Genomic DNA, 12,347 nt, shown 5'->3' on the forward strand with positions numbered 1-12,347 from the left:
CTAAAAACTCTGACTAAAAGTATCAGTCCTTGGAGGCTTAAGGACGCGTCTGAAGGGGCGCTAGAGACTCTGACATTGCTGGGGTCTGCGTAGGGATTCCCCCTGCTCTTCAGAGCTGCTGGGGCCTCGCAGTTTTCTTTCTTGCGGCAGCACTGAGCTGGCACGGCCCCAGTGAGCGTGGTGTTGGGCGCAGTTGTCTTCTGCTTGTCCTGGGAGCAGGTGGGATGCTCTGCTGCTGCATCTTTTAGGGACCAGGTGTGGCAGCAGAATCCGTGAAGATGGGCTTTTTTTTTTCATTTTAATTGACTGATAATAAATATCTGAGGATGTTAGAATATACATATTTCTATGTAAATTTCTAGTTCAATAACAGCAACCCAGGCATTTCCGGTACAAGGTACTCAGTCAAATGTTTGTTGAATAAATGATTTTTCTCTTCATCATCTGTAAATTGATTAATTTGACAAGAGTCAGTCTCATGTGAAAACTCCTTTTTTCCTATCAATAATGATTAGGCATGATCCGTTGTTTTTTCATACTTTAGGCAGAGTTGATCGCTGTCTCCGACAGGCTGCCTGTCTGTCTTATTCCTGCCTCTGTGGCACCTTTACCATCGCATTTTAATTATTTATTGGTGTGTCTTGTTCAGTGCCTTGGAGGCAGGGGTGGTTGCATACTCGCACTGTTACTCAGCGCAGAGAGCATAGCAGCAGTGCCTACAGCCAGGTCTTTGTACGAATTAGTTTGTCAGTATCTCATACAGAACACCTTTGAACCTGCGTTCTTCCTAGGTTGATTTAACAAGCCTTGCAAGTCAGGCTTACACATCTTCCCCACCATCTTGATCTTTCCATTTTCAGCCCACTCAAAATAAATTCCAGAATAAAAACTAAATGCTAAATTCTGGCCCTGCTTTTTTGTGACACACTTGCCAAGTTCTGTAGGGGGTCGGAGGACAGGGACTGAGGCTGCCCAGCATGCAGGCGTCAGTTGCCTCTCTCCACTGGGCATCCCACCTGGTGGCCAGGGGCCACCTCTGCAGGTGGGGAATGATGAGCTCAGGTTACTTGGCCTTTTTTTTTTTAGCCCAAGGCTGGTTTCTGAGAAGAATCCACTAACTAGAATGTTGAACGCTGTTTTTGTGTAGCAGCCTTCTGGTAAGAGACTCGAAAGGACCTTTCTGCATCGCCTCCCATGAGTGTGGCCATCTCTCCTTTGAGGCGCTGCCTGGAGGTAGGCGCTCCCTTCAGAGCGCTTCTCTGTGGGATTGTCACAGTCGCCCCTGAAGAGCACGTAGCAAGGCCATGTTCACGTTTGTGTTTGTGTCCCAGCTCTTTTTGTGTGTCCTTCACAGTGCCATGACCCAGTAGGTCTTGAATAAACGTTTGCGGAGGGGTGGCAACTGAGTGAGTTTATGTTTTCGTAGTTGAAGGCCCTTCTTAGGGAAACTCACCTTCTCTCCAGTCATGTCAACACTCTTATTGCCCTCTCCTGTGCAGTAGGTACTGAGACAAGGACAACGTTTTTTTAAAAAAGAAGATGTTTTCTTTACTTTCCAGTAACTTATTTATACACACACACCACCACAGCTACCCAGCTCCAGGGGCGTGTGGCAGTATATAAATGTATAAAGTGGAGGGGCCCAGAGGAGGGAGTGATTGCCTCATTTAGGACAAGCAGAGAAAACCTCAAGAAGGTGACTTTCGAGGCATTTTTGAAGGCACTCATTTTTTGATATTTTAAAGATATGCTTATTTTTATAGCTTAAAAATAACAGGTGTTTTTTTCTTTTTTTAAGGGATAGTACTTGAAATCCTCAACATGAGGAAGAAGAGAACTCGATAGGAAGGGGAAGAGAATGATGCAGACAAATTGTTTTCCTGAAATTAGGCATCCTGAGCTCTTCATGACTTTGTAATCATTGGGAGCTGATTTACTCATAACATACCCGAAAGAGGCATGTTCTGTGCTTTCTCCCGCCTTCATCGGAAACACGACAGATTGCTGAGAAGGGCAGATGCGCAGATCTAATGAACCGTCTTCCAACTGAAAGGGTGCCCAGGAGTGTCCATTAAACAAGTAGCAGCGGTGGAGGTGCGCTTTGTGGAGCTCCCACCCCGCGCGCTGGGCCTTTGCGTTGCTCATTAAACTAAGCACGAAGCACATGCCCACCCACACACACACATGCCTTACCCACAAATAATGACTTCAGAATTTTTAACTCTAATCTAGCTTGTCATTTTCGTATGCAGTAAGCACTGAATTATTTATTGTTAGCTTACCCTTGATATTATGAAACTCCAGTATTGTGTCTTAGCATCCACCACAATGTCTGGCACATAGTAGGCACTCGGTGAATATTTGTTCCGTGAGAGGAGGACGGATGAGTAAATGCATGGGATACTGTGGCAAGACTCATGAAAGTCCTGGGAGAAGCAGTGTTCCCCATAAAAGTGTCCCTGCTTCTAAAGGCCTGATACATGAACCGCCCTTTTGACAACCAGCAAATCGTGGAATGACCCTGTGTCACTGAGCTCTGAGTGGGGAGACCTGGGTTGCCGCTTCAGCCACACCAGAACTAGTTTTCTGAGCTGACTTCATTAGGACATTAAATCAAAACTACATTCTGATCTTTTATAGCCTCCTGATATTCTACTCCCAACAGAAACCTGTCTTAACAATTTTTTTTCCTCCGCAGCCACCTAAAAGTACCAGAACTTCACCAGAACTTCACCCTGGTGAGCTAACCTTGCTTCCCTGTCCTGTGTCAGATTGCCGTGATTTCTGGCCTCATGTATAAGGAGGAGGGAATAGAAATGTGGAAGCTGGGATTCAGGTATTAGAAAATGGGAGAATTCTAATAGCACATAGCAGGTCCTTCTCTGAGTCAGTATAGCCAAGAATAATTATTAAAATGATTGAGATTATACACATGTGCATTTTTCTTAGCAAACAATCCCAGGGTGACGTCTTCAGGGGCATCTCTTCCTAAACTCTGCCTTACCTGACAGCCAGTGCAGACTACGTGCAGCCATTTGCCTAAGCTTCATTTGATCTGTGCATCTGCCCTTCTCAGCAATCTGTCGTGTTTCCGATGAAGGCGGGAGAAAGCACAGAACATGCCTCTTTCGGGTATGTTATGAGTAAATCAGCTCCCAATGATTACAAAGTCATGAAGAGCTCAGGATGCCTAATTTCAGGAAAACAATTTGTACAACAGGCCATTCACCTACCGCCTGCCCTGCAGTTTACTGTGGCCCACTTCTTAATCTGGCCGCCAGCAACCCTCGTAGGGTGCATACAGTGGTCGTGCCCATTTCACAGGAGAGGAAACCTAACCTCGGTGGCTGAGTGGTTGAGTACAAGGTATTGAGGCACTTTCCTAAGCCACGGGGTTAGGTCTCTCCAAAGAACAAAGAAGCAGAAAGGGTATCATGACTGCAGTTGATTGTTAAATGGATTGTTTTCCAAGTTTGGTTGTGAGTATCCAGTAAGCTTGAAATGGCCTGGGGTTTTTCTGGCTGAATTGCCTATAATGTAATTTTCATTGGTAAATACCTTTATATCGCATAGGCAGTGCTGCCTTAATAGTTTGAAAAAAGCATCTGAAACCCTATTGACTGGTGTTAGACTGCCCACACCTCCTGAGGAGCAAAGGACTTGCCCTCTAACAACCGAGGAAGGAAACTCCATTTGGCCAGTGTCATCACCCACCATATTCAGCTCCATGCAATCTTCAAACTTGATTTCATTCTTCATTTTACAACATTGCATCCACTACTTACCAGCTTTGGATGTGCTCATGGTCATTCTGTGCACTGGAAAAACAACCAGTGTTTTGTTGAATAAAAAGATTCATCTTCTAAGTTAATTCCTGCAAAACCAACAGCTCATCTCAGATACATGGCAGGGCTTTCAGAGATGAGGGTCCACTGGGTTCAGAGCCATCTGACCCCATGGGGCCCTGCCTGAGGGGACAAAGTGAAGGGAGGAGTGCAGGTCCCGGGTGCTAACCTTGGGGAGCGCCAGGGGCTCTGCCTCAAATGCATCCTGAAGTAACACAGGTTCCCTCCGTGTTGGACACACCGGACGGCTGTGCGTTAAAGGACATTGAAATGTGGTCCCAGTCAAAACTGATTTCTTGACATGATTTTTGGGTCCCATTTTTGCAGATATAGTTATCTGATTATTCCTGTCTGCTGTCAATTTTTACTTCCTAAATTATATGGCTTTTGATTATCTAAGAAAAAGTGTCATTTCCAAGTTGGTTTCCCTCAACATCTCTCGCAGTTAACGCATCTCAGAGAATGTAAACTCATTTTCACCTTCATCTAAGCAGCTGTAGGTGAGCACACTACCTGAATGGAACCGGGACTCTGCTGAATTCAGATGTGTATGCTTCCCAGCTTTGCTGGGACAAGAGCACAAGTGAAATCACTAGGGTCATAGTTTTACTCAGAGTTTAGGGTTCCCAGGCCTTGCTAGGAACGTGATCCAGGGGCTGAATTGTGGGAACCAAAATAGGACGATAGAGCTCTCTAGCTGTGTGTTTGTTGAGACAGACTAGAGGGCATAGACCCTGGGAGTTTCTGAGTCAATTTCAGAACCTCTGCAGGTCCCTGTGTTCTTGAAAGTAGCAGTGATGGTTCAGGGTTCCAGCTTCCTTCTGGCTTACATGGAGAATGGTGTCTTCTCCGCTGGCCTCATACCACTGATTGACTACCTTGGGTTTTTCCCCACCAAAGACTCCTCTGATGAGTCACCTTTTTCTGGTTCACTCACTGAAAGATGTCTGTAGTCACTTGTTTCCACAAAAAGCAAAGGGTGAGATTGTTCACGGCACAGATCCAAGTCACCACCCACTGTACATTCCAGCCCTTAATCCAGCCACAGCTTCTGCCTCTGCCCTGGAACACCACGCTCTCAGACCCCTTCCCTCACTTTCATTTCCACCCCAACACTAACATTTGCTGTTATTTCCAGGGCCATTTATCACAAAGCTGGTGGGTCTGCATTCTGTTTTTCTCCTGTTGTGAGAATGGCCAAATTCACAGGGATAATGAGGGGACAACAGAGCCCCTGTTGACACACACACACCTGGCCTTCTAACAGCATCTCCAGAAAAGCTCAGTGGCTGCGCACCCCGACGCCCCACCACTCTGCAGAGGCAGACAGAGGCAGTTTGTGCTGGTACCTCCACAAAATGATGCATCCTAACCTGGAAGACCCTCGCCCAGCTGGAGCCGCTCTTGCTCAGTCCACAGATGCAGGGTCTCCTGGACAGGCAGTGGCTCCCACCACAGGCTGGCCCTGCCTGGTTAGGTGTAACCAGACATCACTCATGTTAGAGGAGTCAAGAGTGCAACTGAATACAATATGCTTATTATCGAGACTGTATGAGCGGTCATGGAATTCACTTGGTCACGTTGGAAGGTGTTTCAGAACGGGGCATTGTCTTGGTTTGGATGTGCTCACTGTAACTTCCCCCAGGAGGGACTGTGGAGGGGATGCAGAGGTGAGGCTGGGGGAGCTCAGGCCCGGGGGTGGGTGCTGCTGTCTCCCTTTGTGGTCTGGGAGCTGGTGTGTGTCATGCAAGAGCAGAGTGCCATGTGGTCTTGTGTGCTCTGGCAAAGGCAGAAAGTGAATTTGCTATTTTCTCCTCATTTCTAAGCTAATTGCTAAAGCCCTTCGCAACATTTTTAATATGTTAAGAACCTTTGAACAGCTGGCAGGTATCAAGTAAAACGATGGAAGTGGTGGGAAAGTGCATTCTTCAGGTGAGCGAGTTGCCTCGCGGTGTGCCTGGCACTGGCGCCCAGCCCTTTCGTGCCGTGACCCTTTGCAGGTTAGTACCTCAGTGTTGTCATTTTTAAAAGAATTCCGCTACCTGCCTCCACGGGTCATTTTGGGAATTAAATGAGTTAACACAGAGAAAGCACTTAGAACAGTGCACAGTACCTATTATTGCTGTTCAAGTTTATTTTTATCATTAATACCATTTGCAGCAGCAGCTCTGCGTTGCTCCCCACACGGCTGGCTGCTGATCTCCGTGTCTCCCAAGCAGCCTTGCCCGGATTGCTAATCTAGGGTCGCTGTGCTGCCAGGTCACTCTGCCACATAACCAGCTGCTCCTCAGCTTGTACTTTGGGCTTTTTCTTCCCCGAACCTGCTGCTGGGCAGCTGTCTCTATCGGTTTCATTCAACCTCTAAATACAGACCAGCTAATTTCTGCCCTGTCATCAGGTTCACTGGGTGTGGCAGCTGAAAAATCAGCCTTCATCTTACTCCAGCTGGATGGTCTTCCAATATTTTATCATCTCTGAAGGCAGAATGCAAAAGACTGCTTCCAGAGCTCAACGCCACGGTGAATCGTGAATCTGCTCTTCCCGGAGCAGGCAGTGAGTTGAGGTCATTGATTCCCTCTGCCTGTCCTCACACCAGCACTGACCAGCTGACAGATCCATTAGCAGTGGAGGGTTCTGGGAGCGTCTAAGAGGCTGACCTAGCCTTGGCTCTGGGTGTAATGGAATACTTTGGGAAATTTGATAAAATGCGAGAAGGATGCTTCCTGGCATAGAGCTGTAAAGACTGTTGGGTATTATCCCAGAGACAGGGCCAGTTGTCCCTGCTGCTTTAGCTGTCTCTGTAGGGACAACTGGCCAGAGACTTGACGCCCTGTGTTGCTGAAGTGTCAGCTCTGCCTGATGTAGTGGGGAGATTAGTGCTAAGTCAAAGGTTTGCTTGTTGCCTTTGAGAAGGACGTTAAGGGCCCGCCACTGCAGTGGCCTTTCTGCCGTACTCTTAATACAGTTTTTATGTAAGGGAATTACTGGCCCACTGTCTTTCTGAGAAAACCAGAGCCACGCTGCCACATTCACAAAGGGACCTCTGAGATTTGTGCCAAGTTCATTAGCATTTGCCTATCTCAGAAAAACTAAGAAGACCTTACCTAGAATGTTTTATATTTTTTTCCTGAAAAGCTGGCTTCAGCTCTAAAGAACCAGAGTGGGCACCCACATGTGACTGTTTATTGATCGGTCATTATCTGGGCAGCGGCAGCTCAGCGTTCTTCAGCCCCGTCCGTAGCCCACTGGTCACGATCGCAGGTGTCCATGTCTGCCACAGGCTGTGTGCGGAACCCACGGATTCTTCCCGTGGAGCACAGCACCAGCGCAGAGAGGGGTCATCGCAGCACCGACACAAAAAAGACAAACAGATCTGACTTGCCAAGTTCTCCATCCAATAGAAAACCACCCAGGGGGAGCGGAATAGATATTCATCACATCTCAGCAACTCAGCCAGGCCTGCGAGTTCAAGTGCAGTATTTCTAGGTGAATTTAGAAAACCTTTCCCTGACAGAGAGTTCTCCTGACAGCTCTTTTCACCAGCAGCCAGCCTGTGTGGGATAGAACAAAGGGGTTCTTCCTGTCTGATTTGGGCTGGATGGCAACTTTCTACTTCCCCAGTGGTTTGGGCAGCATTATGGAGGTTTGAATACTTCTCCATAAGTTAAGCAGAACTTCCTTTTCAGGCTGTCTGCCTTTGCCTCTATTTGTAGTCAAGTGTTGGCTGTTGAGGTGGCCTCTGCCCTGGTTTAGCATGAGCAGAATAACAGCGTTGGTTTGAAAAGAGATTCAAGAGATGATTATGCGATTATTCCATTGGCTTGTCACCAGAGAATGGATCTTTAGAAAAATCTACAAAGGGCATGTAGATTTTTTTATTATGGAATTTCTACTGAGCAGCTGTGTGTGTGTGTGCATGTTACGGCATTTATAGCAGCTAAATTTTCAGAGCATTTTTGTTACTATGTCTTCTTCCTAGTATCTTATTTTTTCCAGAAGGTTCTTTTGTTTAAGTGGAAGTTCTCTAAAAGGGGCGAAGATGAAAAGCTTACCTGTAGTATAAAGTTAAAAAGGAATATGAGGTCTGTCCAGAAGGTTTCCAGCCTTGTAGTATGAAAAATAGAGATACAAGACATGAGAAACACTGTACATAGGACAGTGATGCCTCAGTCCCCTTCAACATAGGCATGTTGGGACCTCACACAGTTCTCCCATTCACCATCAACTGCCCCATCATATTTTCCTAAATCTCATCAACAGTCTGAAATCTCTTCCCTTCCAGATATGATTTCAGTTTTGGGAAAAGCCAGAAGTCACAGGGCACCAAATCTGGGCTCTAGGGTTGTTGAGTCTCCCAGGTGATTTGATGTTTTGCAAAAAAACTCTGTGGGTTGTGATACATGAGCAGGTGCAATATCGTGATGAAACTGCCAATCACCAGTTGCCCATAGCTGCAGCCTTCTGAATCACCTGAATAGTTTCCAGGGAGGAATGTTCAAGCTTAATGCAAAATTTGGTACAGATTCATTATTCTACTGGTTCAGTCATTTCGAATATGATGGCCACACAGCACACATGCCCACTCAACAGGGTCTACTGTGCCCACTGACTAGTACAGTGAAGGTGTCATCATTCATGCATGTGCATTCCAGTCCACTCTCCTTGGCTGCCAGGTTACATCTGTGTTGTGCAAACCATTCTCATTGTATTAACCGTGGCTGAGCTTTTTCCAGACAGACCTCATATTTCAAGGAAAGGTAGTTTGATCTGAATTTCACCAGGCTGGGGTGAAATCTGCTTAGAATGTGTCCCCTCTGCATTTGGGAACTTCAACTTTCCCTGTGCAAGTAGGACATGTTTTTCTTTTTTTAACTGAAAAACAAGGGGTGGACTTAGCCAGATTTCTTGATTCTGCCAGATCTATCTAAGCTGGCAGTTAGCCATAGTGTATAACTTGGTGAGTGCCTCGGGGTTATTCTTACGCATCATGGTGGCACGTCTAATATTTAAAGGTAAACTGATAAAGAATGAGTGTTCACATGTGACTTTGAAAAAATACACATGGTGATGGGAGACATTGATTCCTTTGCTGATACCTCCCAAGCAGCTGCCCTGGCCCAGCGCTGACTTAGCTCTGGTTGCAGAGTGAACAGGGACGGTGCAGAGAAGGAAAGTAGAGTCTTCTTCGAGCAGACTCAGCCCCACTGGTGGCTTGCACAGAGCGAGATGGTAGGCAGGGTCAGCCGGGCCCACCTTGACTCAGAGGCTAGAAGCTGCTGCTCCCTCCACCAGTTATGTGGGCTACGTGGGTCACATGTACCCACGTTCTTCCTCATTCTGAAAACCATTTCTGTCACCTCTTGGCATGATATGGAGATGAATACAGTTACAAAGCAATTTTGGTTTTTCAGAGTTAGAATATTCTGTTTGTTTCTTCTTGATTGCTTTTCTAACCTGGTTATTCTAGCAATCACTAAGACTTCCAGCAGAGGACAGGACTGGAAACAGACAGGACAGTGAACTGAGGCCAAACATTGTGGCCCAAGGATGAAGGATACAGGGTATACATGGCCAACATTGACAGGAAAGTAGGTTTAGGGGATGGTGGATGTCACCATCCTCTGGTCCACAGAGTCACGCCTCTGAAATATGTTCATTCCTTTGAGAAAATGCTATATAAATGCATGGCGACAGTAGACGAACACTTGCTATTTATTGGAAGTGATCAGAATTTTTGGATGGCATCTTTGTGTCTAGGAAATAACAAGTTAATGTCTCAGAGGAGGCAGAGGTAGGCAGTTTGATTTGCCTTCAGAATGCTGATCTTCCACTTTTTTGGAGGTTTTATACAATTTTTCTTTCTTTACAGAATGAAGTTGGCCTACTGGAGTTCTTCCAAAATGTGATCAAAGAAACTAGGGCAGAGCCCAAAAAAGTGACTAGTTGGGTCCTCAACACTTTCCTGGGTTTTTTAAAGCAACAGAACCTTGCCGTCAGTGAGAGGTGAGTGGGGTCAGGGGGTTTCTTCTTCCTTTGTGATGAACTCTGTGTCCAGAAGCTGCTGAAATAGGACAGAGCCAGTGTATCACTCTCCTTGTTCTCCCTGGATCTCCTGACAAGATGCAAGCATCCCCTGTGAATTCTGAATTCTAAAAGCTGTCCTCCATCATATCTGAAAATGTGTTTGTTTGTTCCAATCTCTGACTGTCCACACTGACCTTTGTACTGAGCTGGGGCCTGCATGTGAACAAGACAGGAGTTTGTAAGTGTGAGGGGCCTGCAGACCTATGAGAAAACAGACAGTGGGAGATCCCCAACAGCGATGGAGTAGGTGGAACCTACACTCACCTCCTCATAGGACCAAACTGGAATTACAACTAAAATAGAGAGCAATCAACCTGAATAACTAACCGAAACTAGATGAAGAGTAAGTAGTCTTACAACCAAGGATTTACAGAAAAAGCCACATTGAGATGGTAGGAAGGGTGGAGATGGGACAAGGGCTGGCCCCACTCCCACGGGCAGTGGCTGAGATTCTGGAGGGATATCTTAGCTTCAAAGGTTTCCCCTGAGAAGAGTAGAGCCTGATTCAACCCCAAGCAAGGCCCCAGAGCCCCAGAGCTAGGAAGAGGCATCCACATAACATCTGACTGTGAGAACTGGCAGGGATGATGTCCACTAGGGAGAGACAGAAGTCTGCTAGAGACACAGGTGTCCTCTTAAAGGGCAAATGCACAGACTCTCGTTCACAGCCACTCACCTTGGGCTCCAGCAGAGAGAGGGCTGAGCAGAGTAGCTGTGTGAGGGGAGACTGGGGTTTGTGGCTCTGGAGAGAGAGCCAAACGGATAGCCACTAAGATTCCTGTGCTGAGCCCCTTGCCCATACCACAAATGCCATCATTCTTGGGTGGAGCACTCCCCTCCAAGACCATCAGCCTGGGGGAATGCATAGCCCCACCCTCTGGACTCCTTGTCACCCCACCCTGCAGAGTTCATACCCTGCTGAGGAGCCAGCTGCCTGAGCTGGGCTGTAGAGGTCTAGGCAGGTTCAGAGGGTGTCAGTGACTAAGTGGTTTGGCTTTGGGACAAAGGCCATCCCCTCACTTTCCCATGAACTCACTGCTTCCTTCTCTTCAAGGGAGATCCACTAGCCCTGCTCTCTGGGCTTCTGGTGGCCCCACTTCCTGACTCCTAGTGGCTTTGTCCTGCTGAGGTCTGGGCAGAATCAAGAAGAGACTAAATTGTGTGGCTCTGGGGTGGGTGCCACTCCCCATGCCTTCCCCCAAGGCTGAACAACACCTCCCCGTCATGGGAGATCCCTTGGCTCCCTCTTCCCAGCTCTTGGCAGAATCGGAGAGAGACTGAATTGTGTGGCTCTAGGATGGGGGCCATTTTTCCTTTGCATGCCCAACTGGTGCAGAGACTTCCCTTCACCTGGCCAAATCTTGGTCTGTTTGGGCCTGATAAACTCTGCTGGCATTTCCCTGATGACTCTCTGATACCCCACCTGCCACAAAGGTGTGTAAACACCCAGCAGGTGCCAGCTAGACTTGGCACGCCCTGGGACATTTGCTGAGTGGCCTCAGACCCAGCACTGGCACCAAGTTTGAACCTGCATCAGTCTGGTGAACACCATTTGCTCCTACCTGGTGACTCACTGAGAGCCTGTCTCATGCAACTCCAATATCATTAGAGGCTCTTTAAATGACTGAGCCTAACAGGCAGGCGAAGGCAGATCTCAAGGTGCCCTGGGATTTTTGCTAACCTGTCCCTGGGCCTGCTGCTGGTAAAAGGCAGACTTGCTATGCAGCTTGGTCCTTCCTCTACACATCCAGGCCCTGCAGAGGAAGCCACAAACTGTAGATTGCTTTATGGCTCTAAACAGGTTGCCCAGAACCAGTTATAGGCAGTGTCTGACATTGGTCTGCCCTGGAGTCCCTCCCAAGAGGCCCCAGAACCAGCACACCCAGTGGTCAGCTTCAGAAAACATCAGAGCAGAAGCCAGTAAGCTCCACAAACAGCATATTGAAAGGGAGATCTCGTCAGGTACCAGACCTTGCTGAGGCCGACTCTGCTTTGTGTGGTCAACACCTTCACACATCAGCTTATATACTGTGGTTGGGGTTGATCCCCAGTCAGCCAGCCTGAGGGTTGACCCTGCACATGAACTTGCCAACAGTAATCAAGACTCAATTGCAAGAGGAGGGTACCCATAACCCACACAAGGAACTTGGAGCACCCTGTTCAGGTGATTGAGGAGACTGGGTCCCATGGGACACCCGCTAATAAGACCACTCTACCAAGACTGGGAGTCATAGCAGATCTACTTGATACATAAAAAACACAAAGAGGCAGCCAAAACAGGAGACAATCATGCCCCAAATGAAAGAACAGGAGAAATCTCCAGAATGAAATGAAGCCAAGCAATATATCAGATGCAGAGTTCAAAAAATGGTTATAAGGCTGCTCGGGGAACTTGGAACTACAACAGCATGAAAAAGA

General features: G+C 47.3%; 1 protein-coding gene across 1 annotated transcript in view; it reads left to right on the plus strand.

Moving 5' to 3' along the window:
- Positions 1 to 12,347, plus strand: part of GATB (glutamyl-tRNA amidotransferase subunit B) — a 69,487-nt gene that overhangs the window by 43,228 nt on the left and 13,912 nt on the right. Inside the window, exon 10 of the mRNA XM_037058409.1 lies at positions 9,715 to 9,848. Within this exon, the coding sequence (XP_036914304.1) occupies positions 9,715 to 9,848 (134 nt within the window). The remainder of the gene's footprint in view (positions 1 to 9,714; positions 9,849 to 12,347) is intronic.

This window comes from Sturnira hondurensis, unplaced genomic scaffold (assembly GCF_014824575.4).
Source record: "Sturnira hondurensis isolate 20B ecotype Veracruz unplaced genomic scaffold, ASM1482457v3 Scaffold0010128, whole genome shotgun sequence".
Lineage (NCBI taxonomy): Eukaryota > Metazoa > Chordata > Mammalia > Chiroptera > Phyllostomidae > Sturnira > Sturnira hondurensis.